The following is a 25,093-nucleotide window of genomic DNA, read 5'->3' on the forward strand; positions in this document are numbered from 1 at the left end:
AGTTAGATGATAGAGATTTTGTATTTTACAGCAGATTAACTTGTATTAGGTTTAATTCAGGCTCAGTAATTGTGATTATTTGTAACTGAACTTTAGTAATTGAGAACGTAATTATATCTGAGTGTCAGTGGTTAAAAAACAATTGAAATTTAATTATTATTGAAAAAAATGCTGTTAACTTTTTTTTTTTTTTAAGCCATTCCCTAATCAATAGATGTAAAAAAAAAAAAAAAAAAAAGAGCGAAATAGGAAAACATTTTTTTGCAAAACAATCTTTCCAGTTCATTTTAACCACAGCCACATCTGAACAGCCTGTACAAAGTAGATGACGAGGTCATAAATTTTATTAACTAACTGAAGTGGAGACATTCCCATTTGGTTTTGCCCAACTTGTAAAACTGTTAGGGAATCAAACAGACCAACCAGTGAGGTCAGTAAAGGCGTTACCAAAGAAAAAGCTGAATGAATACATTTTGGTCACATTATGTGGCTTACCCTTCTGGTAATTCTCAAATCAGAGGTTGTTTACATTCCACATGGTTATAAGGGTTTGGAGCTGGGGCAATACAGCAAAAATATATATAAATCACACACACACAACAAATGAGATTAGAATTGATGTAGATGGAGACTGATTCTAACCCACAAAGACGCTGTGGTCCATGGAGGAGTTCACATCTTTCTTGGACCAATTCTTCGTGTACCGATATTATAAGCATCAAGAATTTAGGCAAGCCTCATGTTTTCTGGCATTTATTTTGTTACGATAAAGTGATGAGTCATGGCAGTGAGCTGCTGCTGCAGCTCAGAAAAGTGCCTCATCTGCACTGAGTCAGAGCACTTACTATAAAAGTTTGAGGGGCAGCAGGATGACCACAGCCATGGTGCTGGGAAATGCACGGGCACATCAGGGAAGCCAGGGCTCAAATAAAGCTAAAATAAATATTTTAAGGAATCTTTGTTCAAATATTTCTCACCAAAATACAATGTAGGATGCTTTGTACAATTACAAAATTATTTATTGAATTCAAAATTAGGTAAACAGGAATAATCACACAAGACCTTCAGGGGAAAAAAAACCAACAATGTAAAAAAAAAAAAAGCCATAGGTTATGAAAAGTTCCCTCATAAACCAATTGGTCATCTTATTTTACAAAATATACAATTTTTTTTGCAGAAGGCATCGGTGCATCCACTGACAAAATGGGGGGAGGGGCAGTTATTTAATGAGGAAAAAAAAAAATCTACTTTGTCATTAGAAAGTACAGAAACTTAACATTAATCAATAGTTATTACATGAGTGACACGTTCTCATTTAACTTAATTGTAAATTCCATGAATATTTGGCTTCCTGCTGTCACAGCAACTCAAAAAAAAACCTGTTAGTTTTTAAGAAGCTGAATGAAATGCAACAATACTTAAAACAAAGACCAGGCGTTCACCAGGACTACCTGCTCTCCAACATGTGCTGGTTTATATTGCACGGTAATTACATACTAGTAATATCTGCTCTTTAATTGCTTATGGCGACTTCCACCATAGATATTTACAGTGTGACAAAAGTGTTTGTACAAAAATAAAAATCCAGCTTCATTGCAGTCTTGTTATATACATATATAATATATAAATCAAATGGAAGGACATGGTCAAAAGTTTTGCCAGTCATTATTTCCTGTATTTCTTATAACAAAGAACTGCACACATTGGCATTACAAAGCATATCTAGATTAAATAAAACACAAACTCCTAATAATGGACAACTGCAATTATTTCAAAATTACCAATAAAAAATTATTAAAGCACAAAAGCAACCAAAATCCAGTAAGTATAATTAAGTCTTGACCAAGTGAAATCTGAAAATAACATCATATACATAACACTGGTTGAGCAACAAGGCATCCGGAGCTTTGTGTGTTAAAGGCAAACAACGATCTGAATGTCATTGAAGATTTAAATTTGCTTTCATTGGCACAACACTTAAGTTAGAATCACTGTCTTACGTGCAGACATGAACATGTGCAGAAACAGCAAGTTGGATACAGCAAAAACTTTAGAAGTAAGAATCTGAAGGATCTGATAAGTGGGTGGCATCAATCGCAAACATTATACAAACTAATGTGAGTAGTCCAAAACATCTCAATTGAACAACCAACCTTCTGTTGGTTGCTGGTGTTTTAAGACACCATTATATAAACATAGGGCTTTTGTTTTTGACAGCAGAGCTCAGAAGCCTCTTTTAACTGATTTGGTCTGCAACTCCAGCATTTGAAACACTTGCAGCAAAAACAACAACTAGAAGTTTAAATCTATTTTGATGAATTATTTCATTCTTCCATGATGCCAGCCTTGCTCCTTATTGTGGTGGAATGGATTGTTGGATTGTTCCCAGTCTGCCATTTACTTGGACTGTCTTTCTGGGTGCAGCAACCTATTAAAAAAGGCAACAGAAACTTAGAAAAATGCCATGCATTCTTTATTCTAATCTTAAACCACAGAAATAGTTTGAGGTTTTGTTTCAGATTGCCTGCATTGTATTCATACCTTTTTTAGCCTGTCAGCAGCAGATCCAGAGCGAATAGCATCCAGCATAGCTTCCCTGGCTACGGCAAGGTTCAAGGGGTTGTTAGCGCTTGGATGTACTGGGGAGCTAAGCTTAGCCTGAGGCAAGACAAGGGGAGGAGGTGGTGGAGGACCAACCATGGGTGCTGGTGGAGGTGGCGGAGGATTAAAGACAGGAGAAGTGCAGGTCAAAGAGGGGGGGGAGAAAGAGCCCACAGTTCGCCTATCATCACAGGTCACTCTCCTGAACTCCTGAAGCTCATCAGCAGCCTCAGATTTGGTCTGAAACAAGACAACGGTGACACACTCATAAATGGATGTCGGTTCTTAACACAAACACATTTCAGTCGGTTCTGACATGTAAACTACTGGGCTGCTCGCTCGCCAGAACTAATCGCACACAAACTCAGTTTTGAATTTTTTATTTTTTTTTTAAATGCGTGACATTCTATGATTTTCTTTCTTGTACGAGGCACAGGATTTGGGAATCTTATTCAGTCATGCAGCATCCCTGAGATTCCTCTTCTCTGAGAAACGTCCAGAATGGAACCACAGATGTTTCAGATGCAGACTTACCTTTTCTGTTCCTTTCATTTCTCATGGACTTTTACATGACAGCCAAACCTCAACTCACAGTCCTCATATAAAAGACCAATTCTTACACAACCAGCCCTGTGTGATGTTGTGTGCTAACAATACAGCTGATATTTTAGCTTTTCACTCCCTTTTATTGACAGGTACCAATAGCGTGATTTATATAGATTCATTTAACAGGACAGTGTGTTAATGTTACCTTTCTCAGTCGACTTGTGGTGCTGTGGGCTCTGATGGCAGCCAGAAGAGCCGACCTCTCATTCTCCACATCCACATTCTTCAAGCTCCTAGAGTCTGAAGTGGATACCTTTTCATGCAACACATGAAAAACATTTGAATGATTGGTCTTACATCACCTTAACAAAGCTGACTCAGCAAAGGGAAAGGCAGAGTCAATCGGAGACATTCTTAACTCTTAACAAGCTCCTATCTATTTATCTTACCTTCTTCAGTCTCTCTCTGCCTCCACCCGTGTTGATTGCCTCCATCAGGCTGCTGTGCAGTGAAGTGTCCTTCTCAATAGATTTCTGGATCACAGGTCGAAACTTTGCAATTGGCCCAAACAGCGTCATTGATGGCGGTTCAAGGGTTACACCATTGTCTGACGCTGAGCCAGTAGTCAGCAGTTTCTCATTAAGGGCTAAAGGAGTGAGGCTCTAAAAAAGGAAATTGTTGTATGTATTAAGAAAGATGCTATTTTATAATGTAGTTAGACAATCTGTATACTAACCTTAGTGTGTCCTTGGGATGCAGGCTTTGGGACAGTAGGTGGTTTGGTAGGTACATGCAACACATTGCTTCTTGTTGGACTGGGACTTCTGGAATGGAAGCTTTTTGTATTATCTAACTTGTTGCTGGCGACAACCTTCATTTGAGGAGTACCAAAAGTTAGGGTTGGAGTTTTCTTCACTGTTTCTGTAACAAACAGATAATCAAATCGTCCGCTGTTCTGCCTCTCCTCTGACAAATCTCTCTGACTCTCTGTTGCATACTCTGGGTGGCTTATAGACCTCTTGGGGCCAGGAGGTCTGGTTGTAAACATAGAGACATTCTCCTTATTATCTGAAGATGATGACTGGGAACTTTGTCGTGGATTCACAAGCATAGATCTACCAGATTTGGGAAATCCAGTAGTCTCTGCTTTCATAGAAGTAGAATAGTCATGAATATTAGAAAGGCCGCTAGTTTTTGGGGCGTATTTATTTATGGCAGAAGCCACATATTGGCTCGAAGTTCGCCTGGAGGTTTTCAGGTAAGACAGATCTTTTTTCAAGTCTGGGAGAAGAGGTGAAGGAAGGACTGGCTTGTTACTTGGTTGTGTAAAGTTTTTGGACACTGAAATCTTTTTATTTTCTTCAGTTACTTTTTCATCTTCTGTTGAATCTTTAGTTTCTACTTTTAGCAGCTCTGCACCCAGGAAGGGCTTGATGTGGTCCATCTTACATGGTTTCAAATTGGTCTCTACGACTGCAGGGGAAGCTTTTTTCAGGGTGTTTGTGTCCTCCTTGGTTTTGTCATTGGGATCTTGGCTGTGGGTCACGGCAACCTCTCGTTTTTGATTTGAACTCCAAAATGCTTTGGCCTTTCCAAGAGGAAAAGAATCTTCTGACTGTAATGGATCAGCATTTTTTTTACGGGAGATACCAGCTGTCACCATATTCCCCTGATCATCAATTTTAATGGCACCAGTTGTTATTCTGACATCTGACTCTTCTGTGGCAACATGTACACAGGCGGGCTTGGAGGGAACAACAGTGAAGGTTCTCAAACCAAAGCGTGATTGGACATTGTGAGTGATCTTACTGTGTGAAATGCTGTAGCTGGAGTTGTTTTGGTCAACTTTATGCTCCTCTTCATCTTTTTTCAACGCCAATCTTGAGCTCAGTGCCGAGATATCAGGAGTCTTCTGTTGATATGACTTAACTTTCACTGAATCTGAGACTACTACAGTGTTCCTGTTATTTTCTTGTATATCAGGAGTGGATTTTATTGTCGAGTTTTTCTTGTAATCTTTGTTCTGGTCGGCATCAGCATTTGACTTTTTGTGTTTTGTCTCAAGGGTATTTTCCTTTGCTTTACCTTCAGACAATCTTTTTTCCAGTGGTTTTTTATCCAACTCTGATTGAGACTTAGTATTTGCATTGCTTTTCTTACTATTAATGGCAGTGATATGAGCATTGTTGTTTTTGTTCTGCGGCCGTACATTAGGTGCATTTTTACAGTCTGGACCTGTGAGGAAAGAAGGTAAGAAAACAGGATTTAAACAGTGTTGAAAATAAATTCTATTGATTATTTTATTTTTTCTACCTTTGCTTTCTGCTGATTTGGTCTGGATGAGGAACTTGACCTCATGTTCAACTTCACTACGTTGCAAGTCTTCAAGTACTTCATCTATAGCTGTGACTGGCACATCCATGTCTACCATGGACACTGGCACCTCATTACTGTCAGTGGACATTGTGTAAGGACTGTCTTTTGCAGAGGTTATGTGTACATGGCCTGGAAAGAAAAAAAAAAAAAAAACATGACAGCTGTTCAGAAATATATTCATTTAAATTCATACAAATAATGTCAAAAACATTAGAAGCATCGCTTCAAATAGGTTCTTTAATATTTGTTTTAAGCTGTTACACATCAAAGAACTGAATTTATTTCTGTTAAAAATGATGAATAAAAAATCAATCCAATGTTGGGGCAGAGTTGTGATGCCTGACAAGTCTGAGTTTTATTTATCAACTACAAACACTTGATGTGCATCAAGTACGGAGACTGGCAAAGTGTGTTTGTGTCTTTAGGGAGGAGAATGAGCTCAATCCTGACAGCCTACTCACCTTGAAGGTCTGTCTCAAAATCTGCCATAGTCTGATGAAACTGTGCCGACAGATCAGCATCATCCTCATAGCCATTTTTCAATCTCAAGGTATCTGCCTGTGGGTTGATGTCAGGGTTCCTGAGAATACATTGTGTACAATAGTTGTTCAGTATACATTAAAATACAAGCACATCTGAAATTAGGCGGGAAAATTACCTTTTGTAATGAATACACTTGATACAATAAAGGAATGTTTAGGACTTTTCATCAGATGTTGTTGATGAAGACATGAAACATGTTTTAATGATATTATTTCCAGTCCTTGCTCTTCAAATGAGTTTATGTTTTTGCCACTGTTTATTTATTTGTTTGTCCGTGAACAGTGAACAAATGGTAACACTTTACTTGAAGTTTTATTCATAAGGCTGACATTACGCTGTCATTAGCATGAATACGTTTGTCATGAAGGTTGTCATTAAGCTGTCATTAAGTGTCATTGGCCAATTTATGACACCTTTGGAGCTATGCTGGCATTTTGTGGCTTAGGTGGAGGGATCTAGTGGGGTTAGGGTTTGGGTTAAGGTTAGGGTTATGGGTAAGGGTAACAAATGGTTAGAGTTAGGGTTAGAGGTTAGGGTTAAGTTTAGGGTAACGAAGGGTTAGGGTAACAAACGACAATTAATGACAGACTTCATGACACCTTATTCATGCTAATTACAGATAATAATAATAATAATATAATACATAATAATGACAGTGTAATTTCAGCCTGTATAAAACCTCAAGTAAAGTGTTACCGAACAAACTAATGGACCTAAAAGTGTCCAACATTTTTCAGAGACTGTTTAGTTAAGGTTAGGGTTGGAAAACTATCAGCTTAATTTGTTAAACACAAATTAGCATGATTACTGGTACATGTTTTCTGGACATTTCCCTGTGTTATCATCTACCTGTGTATTGATTCCCAAGTGGCACATCCCTCATCGCTGTCACTGAAACTGTCCCGCCCCGGCTGCAGCGGTTCCTCTTGGCGGCCTCGACTGTTTTCATGTAGAGACAAGCTCCCATCTGGGGAGGTTGTCTGCGTTTCTGATGGAGAACTGACAATACCCGAGTCCTCCCCCATACCCTCAGAAGCAGCATAACCTCGATCAGGCAGGCTGCTGCCACTACTGCTGCTGCCCAACGACGCAGTCTCTTCTGGCTGCTGGTCACGTGCTACAGAGTTGTTCATGGAATGGAGCCAAGCTGAAAGGAAATACATTTAGAAAAGTTTAGCATCAGTAGCGGTGGTTGTCAATGTTGTTGTTATATATGGTAGTTATCCACTGTCAACAGGGTTTCCAGTATCAGTTTTGCTACGTGAAAGAAAATTACTCAAGCAAAAATAACAAAATGGCCATGCTGTGTTAGGTAAAATGTAATCATTAGATATAAGATGCCATGCCATGCATTTCTGAACTTTTTTTTTTGGTCAAATACACAAAGCAGTTCAAATATTTGTCTAAATATATTTGATTTTTGATTATGAAGACAATAAGGATGAGCAGCACAAGGTTGTAGTGGTTAGCACGTTTGCCTCACAGCAAGAAGGTCCTGGGTTCAAGCTCTGAGGTGGACACTGTGGAGTATGCATGTTCAAAACCTGGGATATAAAAACCTTTATCACACACACATAACTCTGCTCAAAACAAGCACAAAGCCAAACCACTTGAGTGTGATAAAACATTCAAACATCTCATGGCAGCACATCCAGTAAAACTCTTGCATACTTTTCAAAAGGGATTGTTTTAGGTTGCAGGGAATGGTTTCTACCCTATCATCTTTGAGTACAGTCATGCTTGGGTCAAGCATGTGGGTTAGGGCAGAACTTAATTAGTCCGCCACTGATCTTGAATCGACAAAAAACATTTTTAAGTATTGTCTATTTCAGCAAAGCCATATTGAATTCAACAGTGAAAATGTTCAAGTTTTATAGTGAGTGACAGTGTTTGTAGAACCAAGTGTAGGCAAGTGTGTGCAAGCATTAAGGCATGCATTGTGAATGTGCTTCAGTGTCTTCCTGTGTGTCAAGTATCAGTGGAGCTGTTCACTTTTTAGTCTGGCCCTAATGATGTGGACAGAACAGTCAGTTCCAGCAAATTTGATGACTCACAGGGATCTCCTTCCAACTCTTTCCTGAAACAGCTTAGTCATGTTAACCCCAGCTACAACAACACTCGCACACAAATATGACACGGTTACACACTTACCCCAAAGTTGTTGTTTTTTTTTTTTTTCCCAGTATATGCTTACACTTTATAGACTATCAAATAGTTATACAACCTCTCAGTGTGAATTTATGCACATAGTTTATTCCAGCCAAAAAAAACAGCCATTTATGTCTGGACTGCGGCACATTCATGGCCAAAGCACAATCTATGCTTAGTGTTTTTTAACTTAAATCATAATTCTGTAAATTAGAAGTTGCTAAATCAAACAAACTACGTTTTATATTTTATCCAATTATCTATATAATGTGTATAGTAAGTGATATGCTCTACTGTATTTTGCCAAGGCAGTATTAAACTAAAATGTCTAAAAAATGTTATTAATTTATAAAACAATGCTGGTATTTATGTTCCAAAAACTATGTAAGATGACTAACAATCGAGGAACTTTTTGTAACAAATGTCGAGTAACAGAGCTGAAAATTAAAACTGTAGCATTCATTCACAAGTACAACATTGTTTCTTATTTATTAAATCCCAAACAATAAACCTTTTTCCTCTGAGTAGGACATCCTAGTTTCTAATTTCTCCCAATCGTTCACTGATCCAAAAGTAGCAATAAATGAATGGCTCCAGATTAATTACAGCATCTCTCCAACAATCACTGTGCAGTATTCTTCTTCCAAAAAATATGCTTAAAGCTTTGTTTAACAGTGAGTATTGTATTTCATGCTGCAGTCTATTTAAAACACACAAATCATTATCTCATAAAAGCAAGACGTCATTGATAGATCACGGGTACAAATCTGCATGAAATCAGGTTTCAAGTTTCCAAACCCAGGGCACACAAGGAGAAATATAAACCTCCAAGCTATTGATCCACTGCTATCACATCACCAAAATATTGGCAGATACATGTCCCGTGACCTTCTTTCTCATTCCTCACTGGGTCAACTTACAACTTAACTCTGATCTCATGCAAAAGAAAAGACAACCAGTGCATTACACTGAAATGCAAAACCACACAGTCTGTACATAGGCTCCAAAAACATAGAGAAAAGCATCAACACAACAGCAGAAGCTGAAAAATTTTCACACAAAACCACCCAAGAGATATTAAGTTATAAAATAACAAAAAATGGAGTTTAACATCCACGTAACAGAACAGCACAAAAGATCTCAACAGAACTAGGAAATAGTCCAACAGAAATGTATTTTTTAAAAAAAGTCACACAGAAGCAAAAAGAGGTGCAGAGAAAGCGGGACGAAGAAGGACCAAGACAGAGAGAGACTTCAGGGGTGTTTGGAGCGCAGACGCACAGGCCCACAGCAGTACACTGAAATGGAGGATGAGGGTGGGGGCAAAAAGAAGAACAGAGGAGGCCTTAAGATGAAGATTTCACAAATTCACATTCATATAACATTACTAAATAAAAGTAACAGCACTCACTATCTCACTCTCAAATCATTAATCAAGGGTAAAAGCAGCACAATGTGTTCTCCAAACAGCAAAGCTACATTACCCAAACAGAAACAGGGGCTGACTCAACTCACAATATAGCATCACTCAACAATCTCCTTCATTACACACATGCCACACTCCCATGGTCAGTTAATATGCACCATAAAAAACACTCTAGTTGATTGGTGTTGACCCCAATCCTGACCTTTTGGGCCTGGAATAAAAATAACAGAGCTTAAGGACTGACATTTATAGATATGAAATGCCTTGACCTTGGATGGACCTAGTAATCGCTTAACAACTCAGCTGTCCAGGTCACTGATGGGGAGATGGAAAGCATGAAATGGCAGAGTACAGCTGATTCTGCATCAAGATCCAAGCATAGAGATTGGCACTAAAGTTAGAAGAAAACTGATACAACTACTTCAGAATAAAAGAAAGATAAAAGCTGTGGAGCCATGAAAGCAGCCTCTAGAAGAAGAAAGAAAACCAAGAGTTAAGAAAAGAAGAGAGGAACTCAGTGTAACCTACACTGGGGAGCTGCTTCCTCCCCCTCCATCATATTCAAGGGGGGGTTACTTTCTGCAACCTTAATGAGTGAAAGAGATGAGGAAGGGATAGACAGGGTGGGGGGTTGATCATGGTAAGATGGCTTCCGAACTGGAGAACGACGTGGTTTTGGTGGCACTGGTCGGTCGGTGTTTCCTATAGAGAAAAAAGGAGCATGAAAGTAAGGGAGCCATAAAATACACAATTAAAATGACAGCTACTATCATACTGTACGGTGTGGTGTCATGGTGTGGTTGGTGTGCTACTGTTTGGATTCTGTTGCTGACAAAAAGAAGCATCGCCCATTGCCCATGTCTGCACTAGGTAACCCTGTAATTCCCTCTAAGAAACAGAAAGGTTGTACTGCTTGATAAAGATCAAAAAGACTCATTTCAAACAAATGCCAACTCATGCTGACAGACACTGTGTTTAGAGTTACAGTTTATTCGTACATACAGTATAATATCCTATCCAATCCTGTCTTACCGCATGCTATTTGATGTAAAGGTTTTTTGTTCAGTCAACAGATACAATCTTATCAGTGCGGATTCAGGAGGCATCCTCACTTGTACTTTTATAAATTGTAACTTTCAAACTTTTTGACTTTTCTTTCCCATTCATTTCAATTATTTTCAACTAAAAAGCCCTTCATCACCAGCCATTCTTCAACCAATTTTGACCATTCAACCTTTAACATGTTCAGCTTGTACCTTCAACCCATTTCCACTTTATTCAACTTTTCAACATTATTGCTAATGATCAGCTATTGCTAGGTTAATGTTTAGCTAATGCTAGGTTAATGCCAATTCTTGGGTAATGCAATTACTAGGTTAATGCCAATACTAAGCTGATGCTAATGTTAGGTTAATGCTAATGCTAGGCTAATGTCAATACTAGGCGGATGCTAATGTTAGGTTAATGCTAATGCTAGGCTAGTGCTAGTTAATGTTAATGCTAGCTAATGCTAATACTGATGTACGCTAATGCTGATGTTAGCTAATGCTAATTCTAGCTAATACTAATGCTAATGCTAACCTAATGCAGTGTGACGCTGGCCAGCACCTTCACTTGCATTTTCTTCAGGAAATGCATATATTCTAGTTTGGGTTATTATATGTTTTCACTACCTGCTGAGAGCTGTACAGGAAATATGCTACTGCAAAATAGTAGAACAAGGTCAGACTTAATGTAAGAATTAGCACCTTTTGAATCTTAATGATTGATGGCTGTAATTAGCTGTGTTATTGTTTAATAATGAATGGGATAGGAGGGAAAGTTTACTATGGAGAAGAATATACAGTATGTAATCATCTTTATAGATTAATGAATTTGTCCACACAGTTATGTCCTGTAGAAACAAACTAATACTCTCTCTTGCTTTTATCTGCATGTCCATCACACCTACCTACCCAGAACCCAAGGTTTCCATTTTTCAAAGTCTTCCTAAGCTCCAGTTGCTCAATGCTATCTCGTTCACCTTTCTCATCTTATTTGAGCTCTTTGACACTGTCAAGAAACACAAACCTCTTCTCACAGCAAACTCTGCTATGTAAAGATCTGGGTTATGAAATTATAAAAAAGAAAAATCAATATGAGGCCAGCTGGAGTTCAGGTCGATCTTGTTTAAATCTGTGTTCTGCCTTTGTCAGCTCCAAAAGTTTGTGTGTGCCTGTGTGCAGGCAAACAAGCCCAACGGAGAGAAAAAGATCAATTACAAGTGTTGATTTAAAAAAACAAAAGGCAAGTAGGTAGATCTCAGAAAAACTAAACCCAGAAGGTTGATAAGTAGGAGGCAAACACAATGACTATATTGTTTCACGAACTAAGAAAACCAGCTGCACTAGTTCTCGTCTTTCAGCCGTGACACACACACGCACCCTAGCTTACATTCTCATAAACTTTCTTCCAGCAGCTTAAGTGCATCACTCTTGACAGTTTGAGTGTCAGATGTTTCTGTAGTGACAGCTCTCCGGGGCAGGCGTTCATCCACATTCTAACAGGGAAGAAAACTTGACAGCCAACTTCATTTTTATCAACATATCAGAAATGAAAATAACGGCTCTCGTTGCTCCTGTTTGCAGATTCTCAAGAAATGTTCTTGACATTTCCCTTTGCAATCCAACAGAGTTTCAAAAAGCCAAATATGAAAGTTAAAACTGGGCAATATTTATACTGGAAACCATTACTACAACAAACAACAGTAAGCTTTCATCAGGGATGTTGCTTCCTCTGTCAATTTATATACAAGGACAGGGTTCCCACACTTTTTTCACAATGAGTTTACAAAACTGTTCCAAAACCTTTCCATAAGATCTTACTAAATTTCCATGACTTAGTTCTGAACTGCTAAGATATATTCAAGACTATTAGAGCAAAGAAATTAGCAAGTTTTTCCAGTGTACTAGTGTAACAGAGGTCTGCGAGTGTGGAAATAGGCTATACTTCCAAAACTTTCCAAAAGACTGGAAAATTGGTTTTTCAAATTCCTTAAATTTTCCAGGAATTTCATGACCGTGGAGACCCTGTATATAAAGAAATACATACAACAGTCTAATTATGACAATACAAAATATACATACCTATTGCGCTGTGTCTGTTGTTCTCAACTTCATTCAGTCTCACGTTTAAGGTGGACTCGGTGTCTGACCTGGAGCTGCTGTCCGAAACCACTTCTTGGCTCATCTGAGTGTCCACATTGCTGGCGGCCTTGTCCACTTCAGTGAAGGAGCTTTTTGTTTCAGACAAGACCTGCACAGACCCACTGACTGAACTACTGGTAAGGGTGCTACAGTGGGAACCGGCCTGGTCGAGGTCAGTATCCGAATCGTCTAGGCTGTGGCTAAGTTCCGAGCTAGAGTCCCGTCTAGCCATGCTATCAGGGGTGCTGCTGCTTGTTGATCCTGCATCACCCACAGACAGAGGTTGCACTGACACTTTAAGGGGGGCTGGTTTTACTGTTTGTGTTATTAACGTGACTTCACTAAATGTAGTCGACTCTGCCACTTTGGTCAAGTGGAGTGGAGGAGGCATTTCACTGATGCTATCAGGGGTAGAAGTAGTAGAAGTTGATGCATCATCAAAACCTTGTGAGATAGAAATTGGTGTGGGAGGAGGAGCTGGAGCCTTTCTTTTCCTTAGTTGGCTGCTTGAACCCATCTGATAAGAAAAAAATAGGCAAAAGAAAATGAAGCGAAAGATTAATTTCTTGTTTTGTGTTGATTCAATATTAAATTGGACTCAATTAACCCAATATACAAGTTATTTGACTGTGGAAAGAAGCCAAGGCTTGTTTTACATTGTCAAACAAGACATTACAATTGCCACCATTATGGTTTATCAGCTGAGGACAGTGCTGTTTCATTGTTATTATTTCACACGTATGTTCATACCATGACTCACTGATGACACCTTAAATATTAGATTTATATTGTATATATTTTTCCCCAGTTATATTATATATATTTACCCATTATTGTATACATGACTAACCTTGTTATTCATGTTTATTTAATTAATTTATTTTTATTGCGTGAAATGCTGTTCTTTATTCTTCTGCTGCTCTAAAAAACAAATTTTCCCAATGTGGGGAGAGTAAAAGTAAATCTTTTCTTATAGTAGCCCTTCTCAAACTATCTCACTTTAAACATTTATCCATTGCCATATCAGCGATGACTCCAAAACAGGTTAATGGATCTCTTACTCAGCATTGTTGTAACCTGTAAGCAATTTTCTATAGTTTTTTTTAAAGACACCAATGATGGCTTAAGAAACTAAACTTTGTTCAAAAAGTATTTTCAATGGGGAGCAAACCGGTATAACACTACAGAGATTAAATACATCACCTAACCACTTTAGGTCATTATGTTTATTTTTAACATTCTTGTATGCATTAATGTCAATCTAAATAAATAATATTTTGATGCAATGTTTAAAAACCATTTAAAATTTAATGCTTATGCTTAAATTGTTCTTTCTCTTAACAGAAAGAAAACCGAACTTGTCAAGAGCTGCATGTAGTGTTGCAACATGCACCAAGACAAGAAATCAAGCGACCTTGCCTTGCTGCAGGGAGACCAGGTTCACATATATGAACTTGATGAACTCGGTGCATGGCAGGCTATGGAAATCTAAATAGCCCCCCAACTGGTTGTCTTTCTCTCTATTCCCTCCTTTGGCATTCATATATCCATGAATACAGATGTACCCGTGGAAGTGGGCCAAAGTTGAAGCTGCAATGGATGAATGACTTTCCTACAAGGATATATGTGTGCTCGAGTGTGCGTTCGTGCAATGCTTCGCAGCATTTGTTGTCAATAAAACCGGAGTTGTGGTTACATTTGCGAGGTTCAACCCAACATAGGACCTTAAGATTTGTATGAAAATATTGCTTGTTTAGACAAAAGTCATTATGATAAATCAGCCTAACAAGTGTGTCAGCAAGGAGCACATTTAGATGGAAATGAATGATTACAGCAGAGTCTATGCACACTGTGGGAAACATAAGAAGGAGCAAGAAGCTTCAACACTTAAAGGATATTCACATAATTCTTGTGAGGCTATGCAAGAAAACGTACACTTCTGTTTACTGTGGCAGCAGATCTCATAGCTTGGGTAAAATAACGTGTACAGATAGGAGGGTTGTTGGGAGTGTAAGTGTGTTTCTGTCATCAACCCATTGGTGCCGTAACTGGAAACTCATTACACACTTCTTTTTGAGTTTTGACCTTGGGTTTAGAACTCAACTTTATTTTCTTAACAAAGCTCTGATTCTGCTACACAAAGCAAATTTTGATTTAGTTTGTTTGTCTTCAGACTTAAATGCAACTTAATTTTAGGGGGTAAGCGTCCGCCTTCGTTGAGAGTAACAAGAGAAAAAAGCGAGAAAAAAAAGTAAAAATAAGAACTATTTCAGTTATAGTCTAGATTTAGTCAACTAAATGACATTAAGATTGTAAAATATAGAGCATAAGAGAGTTTTAGCATTTTTTTTAAAGCTTCAATTACCATTTATCATCGTAATATGGGATGTCTTTTATCACTTTCTCACATAACAAAAGTAGTTTTGATTATACCTTATAGATTAATTTCATAGTCAACAATATCAATATATTTTGATTTAGTTTTATTTATTTTTCTAATTAGTGAGTCGAGTTAATGTCACTTAAAAAAATATAGTCGACAAAAACTGACGAAAATCTTTTGTCAACAAAAAGTAACACTGGGTACACATCATCATCTCTGTGTGTCTTCTGATTATTTATTATACTTGTCAACCTTTCCTTTTATTATTTATTCATTATTTATAGTATGCTGCTAGCCCTGAGGCACACATTTTGTTTTTACATGTTCTCTTGTGTAAATGATAATAAAATCCTGGAAACCATGCAATATTATACACATTAACGGTCATTAGAATTGCAGCCTTTGAAATTGTTGTGTAGCTCTGTGAGAACAGCATGATTCCATAGAGGACGGTACTGTTTCCGTGACCAAAGCGTCCTTATTCACAACGCTCCGTACATTGACGTCAGCAGGCAGGATCAGCACATACACAAAAGTTCATTATGCAATATCATATAGAAATTAAGAACTATATTAAGTATGTGGATTCCCATTTTAAAGTTAGGTTTAACAAATTGTGAACAGAAATTGTGATGATGTGTCATGGAAAGTAGGTTTGGGGGTATCAATGTATATAGGACTTCAAAGAAAAACATGCACAAGGCCATACCAAGACTGGTGTGTCTATTAAATTTTCCACTCAATAGTTTGAGGGGCAAAGGGCCCCATGTCGGAGCATGTTGATCAGATAAGGCCACCCATGCAGGCTTCAACCTGGTGGCGTGACCATTCATCAGTTGTTTTGAAGGACTCTTGATGGGCGAGAGCTTTGTAACAGGGCAACATTACAGTGCTAATGTGGAATGTGAAATCTATGCTTGGGAGGGGCAGCATTGTATGTGTGTGTGGGTGTGCATGCGATAGTACATTTACAAATGCATGTGTATGCATGTGAATGTGAGAGATAATAATAGCTGCTGAACGGCCTCAACTGTAAGGTCATGAAGGTCGAAAACATCCCCAACAGTAGGCTGCTAGACAGTTAGTGTGTGTTTGGGTTATTGTGTGTGTTATAATGGACATGTGGGTGTGTGCATGTATGATGAAAAGAGCTCCATGCTAAAGTCTTAACAATGTATGTGTGTAAAGGAGGGTGAGGGACCCATGACTGACCCATTTCCATTGTGGTCCACAGTGTCCCAGTAACCCACTGGAAATTGGTGTTTTCTTCACCTGCTCTCTACATTTAAAGTAGTCGAAATATAGTGGATCTTAACATTATTGGAGGTACTGAACCCTACAAGCTTCATCAGTGCATTAACTAAGCCCTCTTTAATTGGATAAATAAAATGCGATTTCTTCAAACGTTGGTTGTTATTTTATTCAGATAAATACATGTACTGCAAGTCTGGGCTGATTCTGTGCTTTGCTGAAAATGCTCTTTAATTTGACGTTTTATGAATTCATATTCAAAAATACAATTAACATTGTTATCACAATTTATCTTCTAATAAACTGTATACATTATCATGTAAATGTGTTTTGTGCAACACATTGATCAACCTCCCGAAACTGGAACAAGCGGGTCAGAAAATGGATGGATGGATGGACACTGTCGAACCTGTCGGGTTCAATTGAACCCAAGTTAAGGATACATACAGTTGAAACCAGAAGTTTACATACACTGTACAAAAAGACAACAGTTTTTTTTCTCACTGTCTAAAGTTAAATCAGACTTAATCTCTCCTGTTTCAGTCAGTCAGTTAACATTACCAAAATTCATTCATTTTGCTAAATACCACAATAATGAGAGAATTTCTTACGATTTTTTTATTATGGTAATAATAACAAAAAAACAGTCATCAACATCCCCCGCCAGATTGGTTCTCATTATAACTCACAACCTTTTCCTAAATGTCCTAAATCTAAGAACTTAGATGTATACATAAGAAAATATTATCAAATCAGAATATAAAATTACTAACTATCTTAAATTGTTTCTAAGAAAAGCTGTTCTCTTTGAAGATACCTCAAACAGAGTAAAAACAAGTTCTGATGAACTATGGCCGGGCCCGTGCCGAATAGCACGTACCACGTTCCCGAGAATTCAGTGAAATCAGTAAAACAAATTAAATTGTGTGATGTAATATTGTAATCTACGTTGAATTGCCTATGAAACGATATATCACACGAGTATGTTCCGATAAATTTAGAAATTACCGAAAAAGGGCGTGGGCCCTCGGGCACTATTTAAAGGGCTCCGAGCGTCTCATCATATTCATTCATAAATTATTCATACCAAACTGCATTCTGATCTAAGGAGAACTAACAGAGGAGTAGTCATTTGAGAAATGGGGCACCCAGGGACCCCTGGCGCCCCCGTGACACGTACGGGGTAATGGACCCCATTTATACATTGGTATGTGGATATGATTCAATACCACAAATTGTTGGAATATTTGACTGGCCCCTTGAGGGGGAAACAAAATAATTGGGCTCTTCTCATTTTGTAACTCCATCAAGGTATTGGTATCCTGAAGCCACACACAGAATTTGGTTATCCTATCTTAAACAGTTTCTGAGAAAAGCTGTCCCCTTTACCTCGGACGGACGGACGCACGGACCTCAAACCTATATCCCCCTTCCACTTTGTGGCGGGGCTTTTCCACTTTGTGGCGGGGGATAATAATGGCTTGGATTTATATAGCACTTTTTTCGAGAGAACTCAAAGCACATTACACAAACCATTATTCATTCACACTCACAACAGTCATACCGGTAGTGGTAAGCTACAATGTAGCCACAGCTGCCCTGGGGGATAGAGCGAGATTCGAACTCCCAACCCTTCAGTTATTGGATGAACCACCTACCACTGACCCACGGTTGCCTTTTCTTTGAGGTCAAAAGTTTACATACATTTCCTTAGTATTTAGCAGCATTGCCTTTGAACTGCATGACTTGGGTCAAACGTTTTGGGTATCCTTCCACAAGCTTCTCACAGTACTCTTCTGGAATTCTGGCCAATTCCTCCCAACAGAACTGGTGTAACTGAGTCAGGTTTATCTGCCCACAAATTTTCGATGGGATTCAGATCAGGGCTTTGTGATGGCCACTCCAAGACACTGACTTTGTTGTCCTCAAGCCACTTTGTAACTATTTTGGCAGTATGCTTAGGGTCACTGTCCATTTGAAAGACTCATTTACAAGTTTTAGCTTCCTAGGTGATGTCTTGAAATGTTGCCTTAGTATTTCCACGTAATGTTCTTTCTTCATGATGCCGTCTATTTTATGAAGAACTCCAGTTCCTGCTGCAGCAAAACAGCCCCAAAACATGATGCTGCCACCTCCGTGTTTCACAGTTGGTATGGTGTTCTCAGGTCTACAAGCTTTTCCCTTTTTCCTCCAAATGTAACAGTGGTCATCATGGCCAAACAGCTCAACTTAAGTTTCATCAGACCACAGGACATGTCTCCAGAAGTTAAGGTATTTGTCTTGGTGTCTTTTTGCGAAATGTAATCTGGCTTTTTTACGTTTCTTTAGGATTAATGGCTTCTACTCGTTTCACTGTGAATAATGACACTTTCTTACCAGCTTCAGCCAGCATTTTCACAAGGCCTTTAGCTTTTGTTCTGGGGTTGATTTGCACATTTCGAACCAAAACACGTTCATCTCTGGGACACAGAGCCCGTCTCCTTCCTGAGCGGTGTGATGGCTGGACATTATCATGATGTTTATAATTGCAAATAATTGTTTGAACAGATGAAAGTGGCACCTTCAAACATCTGGAAATTGCACCCAAGGATGAACCAGACTTGTGGAGCTCCACGATTCTCTCCCTTATTTCTTGGCTGATTTCCTTTGATTTTCCCATTATTTCAAACAAGGAAGCAGAGTGTTTGAGATGTGGCCTTAAAATACATCCCTAGGTGTGCCTTCAATTAACTCACATGTTGTCAGTGAATCTATCAGGACTTTCCAAAGCCATGACATCATCATCTGGGCTTCCTCACGTTGTTTAAAGACAGTACTTTTTGTGTACGTAAACCTTTGACCTCAAAGAAAGTAATCAAAAATGATCTAAGAAATTCTGTAATTATTGTGGCATTTAGCAAAATGAAATATTTTTTGTAATCCTAATTGACCTGAAACAGGAGAGGTTTAGTCTGATTTAACTTCAGACAGTGAGAAAAAAGTGTTGTCTTTTTGCACAGTGTATGTAAACTTCAGGTTTCAACTGTACATTTTATTATAAGGCGCTTACCAACCGACCGCATTCTCCCCTGGAACTGTGAACTTTCCCCAGAACTGTCTGTGTACCGACTGGTGGACCCATGGCTGTAAATCTCACCACCGGTGGGAGCTCTTACGTGGGGGTTGTACGTTTTAAACAGCCTGGGCTTTAGAGAGGTTTATAGATCTAATGTCTGAATGAATTAAGTGATCAGTTGCAAACCTGGTTCCATCTCGTCTGTTGAATATTATTTCATTCATTCATTTTTTAGATAGGATATGGTCCGGTGTCACAAACACCAGAATCCATCTTGTGCTGCTCCAGCCCTTACCCTTCGTAAGCGAACGAAACCGGTTTGAACCAATAAAGAGGCAGTATTGTGGTTTAGGGCGGGATATCCGGGTGTGACGGAGGCAAAAGCGTTGAAGCAAAAGTGGCGCATGCGCAGTTGCGGCGAGAGAACTAGCTGGGCTACCGCTATTAGCATAGCTTTGAATCAAAACAAAAAGATGTCGACGCAGGAGGATGAATGTGTGGAAGCTGCTATAAACTCAGTTTTATCCAGCATTTCCTTTTGAAAGAGCAACAGCGAGAGGCGCTTTGTGCATTTTTGGACGGCAAAGATGTATGTTTTCACCAGCGGAGCCTTGTTGTTGTTGTTGTTGCCATAGCAGCGTATCTGCTGTGTGATTGGCTAAAACAAATCATGGTGGACAGGCGCTTTGCCCAATCAGCTTCAAGCATTCTGTTCATGTCCCACCCTGGTTCCAAAAGGATTTGCCTGACACGGACCCAGATCAATGTATGGAACTCGAGTTAGAGGGAGTTCTACACATCAATCTGGCTCTTGCCAGGTTAGTATGGTGTGACCTGTCTTCCACAGAGGGGCACAAGCCAAATGTCATTCATTCATTTGTTTTGTTCATATCTTGATTATAGTAATGTGAGCTGAAACTTCTTTAAGCATTTGATGCTTCAGTAGCGTGTTTCTGAAAAACGTCATCTTTCCTTCATCTTTCAATATGAATGGGCTTCATAAAATCTAAATCTAAAGTACAGGGTGTACAGTAATGTACACTCTGGTGACTTTACTAAAATAGTAAGAGGTTAACTCAGTATTTATATGTCATTACCAGTACCTTGCCTACTTTGTAGATTTTGAAATGCACAAAATGTATAAAGGAAGTCGTCCCAAGCAAAACACACAAACATTCATGACCTTCAGCACATGAGTGTTGATTTGTTTGTCCAATCTATGATGACTGGCTGAATGTGTGACTGGTTTTGACAGTTAACTTTCATACACCCGTGCATCTGATCATGTATAGAACCAGGTCAGAAAAACACATTTCCTTTGTCCTGGCCCCTGACATCACACCTTCAAGGTCAATGCCTCAGAAAAAAAAACCTTACACAGTGCACCCCCAAAACCCACATCACCAGCGCCAATCTGACATTTGACAAACAACAAATGATGAGAAGTTGGTAGACAGACTGAGTATTAAGTTCAGTTTACAATACGATACACAATATTGCGATTAAAAGATACATACATGATATTTTTTGAAAAGAAAAAAATATATATTTAATTTATTGTCATAGTTATGACATTTTGTTTGGCTTTGATTGAGAGAGAGATTTTTTGTCATGTTGTTGATGTAATGATGATTTTACTGATGATTTTAATTGATTTTTACTGATGATTTTAAATGTTCTTATTGATTTTACTGATGATTTTAAATGTTCTTATTGATTTTAAACAATTGAATGTTTTATCATGTAAAGCACATTGAGTTGCCTTGAGTATGAAATGCGCTATATAAATAAATTTGCCTTGCCTTGCCTTGCCTTGCCTTTGAACTCTGTGTGAGCTATTCAAGTTGCAAACTGAATATAAAAGAGGAAAAAATTGAACAATAATAAATTTAATGTGTGAAAACTTGAAGTGCCACTGCCAGACTGACAACTCATATAAGCCTAAAACAAAAACCACACAGTTAATACAGTATATGTTAATTATTGTCATTATGTCATCATTTAAAAAATAATTCACAGTGTGCACTGTAGACTTATTACGGCCCACACACTGAACTGTGGCAGCAGCAACATGTTCCTGCTGCATTTAGTCCAGTGGTTCTCAATTTTTTTCTGTCGCACCCCCCTTTGAAGAATGACAATGTAACCTTTATTAAAAAAAGGTAAAACTTATTCTACTAGAGTAAAATAGGTAAAACTTCTAGTCTACTAGAAGAAGAAACACAATTGAGCATTGGGAATGCAATAGAAAGAGTGTAGAAATGCAGAGGATAGATTAGCAATAATGATGCAAGTCTTTCCTTAGCTCAGACTAATGTATTTTAGAGCTCATTTCTCTACAGACTTTAGAAACCCTGCTTACTGCAGCTGATCCTGTTACTCCCTTACCTTTGCTCTTAAGTGCCGCTTGTCCCCTGTTGAACTTTGGCCCTGTCATGTCTTCAAACAAAGTGGGGGTAGGGTTTACTTTATGTCAGCAAATTTCATGTTGTACTGCATTTTGGAAACATAAGCCATAAAAGTAACATGTTAAAGCAACAACGCAATCAAAAATAAAACCTAAACCCCTCAAGGGAATAATGTTAGCTTATCTCACACTTTTATCCAATTTAAATGTATCTTTTAATGCTCTTGTTAAAACTCCCATGTTTATCTTTAATTTCCACATTTGGGTACATAAAGAATTAGTTTGCTCTTGAAGCACCTTTTTCTATTGAGACGCTGCAAATTATAACATTTTTGCTTTGAAAATAAATCTTAATATTGTCTTTTAACGTGATAATAGTTGAATTGAGAGACATACTATTATTCAGTTAAAGTACAATCATCTAAGAGGTTGGCGCTTTACTACAAATAAAACAGAATGGTAAATAAACACAATAAAGTCGTAATTACAAAAGAGCACACACCACCACATTCATAACATATACTTAATAATTAGTCCTCTTATTTAATCACTTAATTCTGTCTAACATTTTTTATCATCTATGCACTAATGAAGCTAATCAATATTTCCCCTAATTTAGAGAACATATGTTTTGAGTCTTTTTTTTCATATTATGAATACCTTTTGACATTTATTAAAAAAATACATAAGTTATATGTGTAGTATATATATATTTATTTATTTCTACACATGTTTTCCTGGACAAGTGTTAACACATTTGTCAAATATGTCAAATTGTAAAATATATTTCAGGAAAAAAAACAAAAAAACTTGCAACAACAGTACTACAAGTAATAAAAATAGAACTATTGTTTTGAGCATATTGTTATGAGACACAGTAATTTCATATGACCTAATTTCATATTTAGAACAAACTAAAAGCTGTAGTAGAGTATCTTGCTTAAAATGTGGCCCAGATTGTGGTCGTCATTTCCAGGTTCAATGATTTTGATCGATTCTGACTACCTTCCCAATTCCAAATCAAATTGCCCCATTTAATAACCTCTGCCTCTGTGACAGCCATTAACAATTACTTCACTTTGTTACAGCAACCTTATAAATCTTTCAATTTATGATGCCACGTCAGTGTCCATTACTATATCCTGTAGGTTGCAATTAGTTGGCCATGTGAGCTTTTTCAGCATGGGGTAAGTCTGTAATGAGGACAGCGGTAATTGTAGTTGTTATATGACCAGCTAAGATGTATACAATACGACAGTCACATATGACAAAGTATTCAGAGATTAAGTGCAGTTAATCCTAAGACAAACAAGCATGTTCTTTCTAGAAAGAACATGTTTGCATAAAATGGCATAAATGGACAGACAATGACTGTATATTGTGGATTCTATAAGGCAAACTAGATAAAATAATAACATGATGATTTCCTGACAGACTAGTAGATGATGCAATATACCACATCTCAGTTAGAAAATGCTAAATCTGATGTATTTCGTGAAGTTTACCTATGTTTGTTTAACTTTGACTGACGTGACAAAGTAGGTTTGTTAAACAGATTTAGGTCATGCAGAACTCTGTGAAGAGAACGTCCTGTCTAAACCTGCCTGCTCTGACAGCCGACACCGTCATGAAACTAAATTTGTTTTAATCCTATTCATGAACATGCTGTTTGTCTTTGAACGCCTCGCACTTGTCGTGTCCTCAGATGATGCTGCCTGGTCACAGATACTTATCCTATCAGACACCTGTCCTGTATTAAGTTCTTTAAACACCTCTTTTAGTTATTCAAGATTGTTTTCTTTTTCATTCCAACATTGTGTTCGACAAATATCTTTGGACTAAATCAAAACCTTAAATTAAAAAACCTTTTGAGAATACATTTATTATTAATGATAAACAAGGTGGATATCACACTTTTTAATGTTTTGTGTGTGGCAGCCATGAAGCAGGTGACAAGCACATGACGACAACAAATCTCACCCAAAATAAAAAAAAATTTGCATGCTAATAAGCAACTAATTAATGGTCAATAGGTGTTCCCTAAACTAAAGTGTTACCTTATTTATCCACAATTTCCATTTATGTACTGTATGTCCTTTTAAAAAAAAAAAAAAAAAACATTTATTTTTTCTTTCATTGTTTTTTTTGGGGTTTTTTTTGTTCTGTTCTGCTCTGTTTTATTAAAAAAAAAAATCCAGTGTACTTTTGATGACAGTTGTCAGTGAAAATGACATTTTGTTTGTTAATGCAATAAAGTAAGAAAAAAAAATGATGCAACTTAACTAATCTTATCAGAGATCTGTCCTGAAATAAGTTCTTAAGTTATTCACGATAGCTCTCTTTTTAATTCCATCATTGTGTACCTCTGTTCTGAACGTTCTACCACTTTTTGACGTGACCTTGAAATATGATAAAACCACATCTAAACTTTCACCGTCTGTGTCTAATCTCTGTTCAACAAGCAAAGAAAAAAACAAGAAAAAGGGGAGGTGAGAAGTGAATTGCGTCCTACACCCAAGTTCAGCCTTGCAACATTCAGACATGCATAAATATACATGAGCCGCTGTGCTCGGGCAGAGTAACAGTTCAGACACCACATAAGGGGGGAACGGTGGAATCTATTATTAGACCAGTCATCAAGTCCTCAGAAAACCTTCCCATGTTATGCCTTGTGAAGATGCCCTTGTAATGTCTCGGTGACGTCTCTGACCTGATATTTGTCATAACTCTTCATCTTAATACCACAGAGACATATTTTGCAACTAAATTTGAACAACATTTTGCAAACAGAAAAACAAACCAAGCAGTGATATGGTTTAATAACGGGGTCACATTTTGCTACAGAAAACCAAAGCAGTAAAACAGAGACAAAATCACAACTTTAAAACACTTCTTAAAACCCACCTTTTCAAACTTATTTTTCCTTAGCCTTTCTTTTAATTTATTGTTATTTCTTTATTTTTCTGTATTCTGTTAAGAGTCACACTCATGCATTATTATTATTATTATTATTATTATTATTATTATTAAAGAAAATAGAATTTCATATACAGTATTGGGAAAAAAATTAATTAAATATGAATACCAAGGGTGGAATAATAATAAAATACTATAATAAGTACAATAATTATCATTTAACAAAACACATGGGCTTGTATTTACAATATTTAAA

The 25,093-nt window shown here is 37.6% G+C and overlaps 1 protein-coding gene across 5 annotated transcripts in view; it reads right to left on the reverse strand.

The window, feature by feature from the left end:
* Positions 1 to 1,001: 1,001 nt before the first annotated feature.
* The window catches only part of cobl (cordon-bleu WH2 repeat protein), a 58,870-nt gene continuing 34,778 nt past the window's right edge, over positions 1,002 to 25,093 (reverse strand). For 4 of the 5 annotated variants that reach the window (XM_028470261.1, XM_028470262.1, XM_028470259.1 and 1 more), the window contains 10 exons: positions 12,766 to 13,342; positions 10,169 to 10,342; positions 6,916 to 7,213; positions 5,985 to 6,103; positions 5,461 to 5,652; positions 3,884 to 5,382; positions 3,597 to 3,809; positions 3,353 to 3,460; positions 2,542 to 2,841; positions 1,002 to 2,428 (listed from right to left, as the gene is read on the reverse strand). In XM_028470261.1, coding sequence (XP_028326062.1) covers positions 2,354 to 2,428; positions 2,542 to 2,841; positions 3,353 to 3,460; positions 3,597 to 3,809; positions 3,884 to 5,382; positions 5,461 to 5,652; positions 5,985 to 6,103; positions 6,916 to 7,213; positions 10,169 to 10,342; positions 12,766 to 13,342 — 3,555 coding nt within the window. In that variant the 3' untranslated portion in view covers positions 1,002 to 2,353. The remainder of the gene's footprint in view (positions 2,429 to 2,541; positions 2,842 to 3,352; positions 3,461 to 3,596; positions 3,810 to 3,883; positions 5,383 to 5,460; positions 5,653 to 5,984; positions 6,104 to 6,915; positions 7,214 to 10,168; positions 10,343 to 12,765; positions 13,343 to 25,093) is intronic. The other variant, XM_028470263.1, reaches the window with a different exon arrangement.

Source organism: Gouania willdenowi, chromosome 16 (genome assembly GCF_900634775.1).
Source record: "Gouania willdenowi chromosome 16, fGouWil2.1, whole genome shotgun sequence".
Lineage (NCBI taxonomy): Eukaryota > Metazoa > Chordata > Actinopteri > Blenniiformes > Gobiesocidae > Gouania > Gouania willdenowi.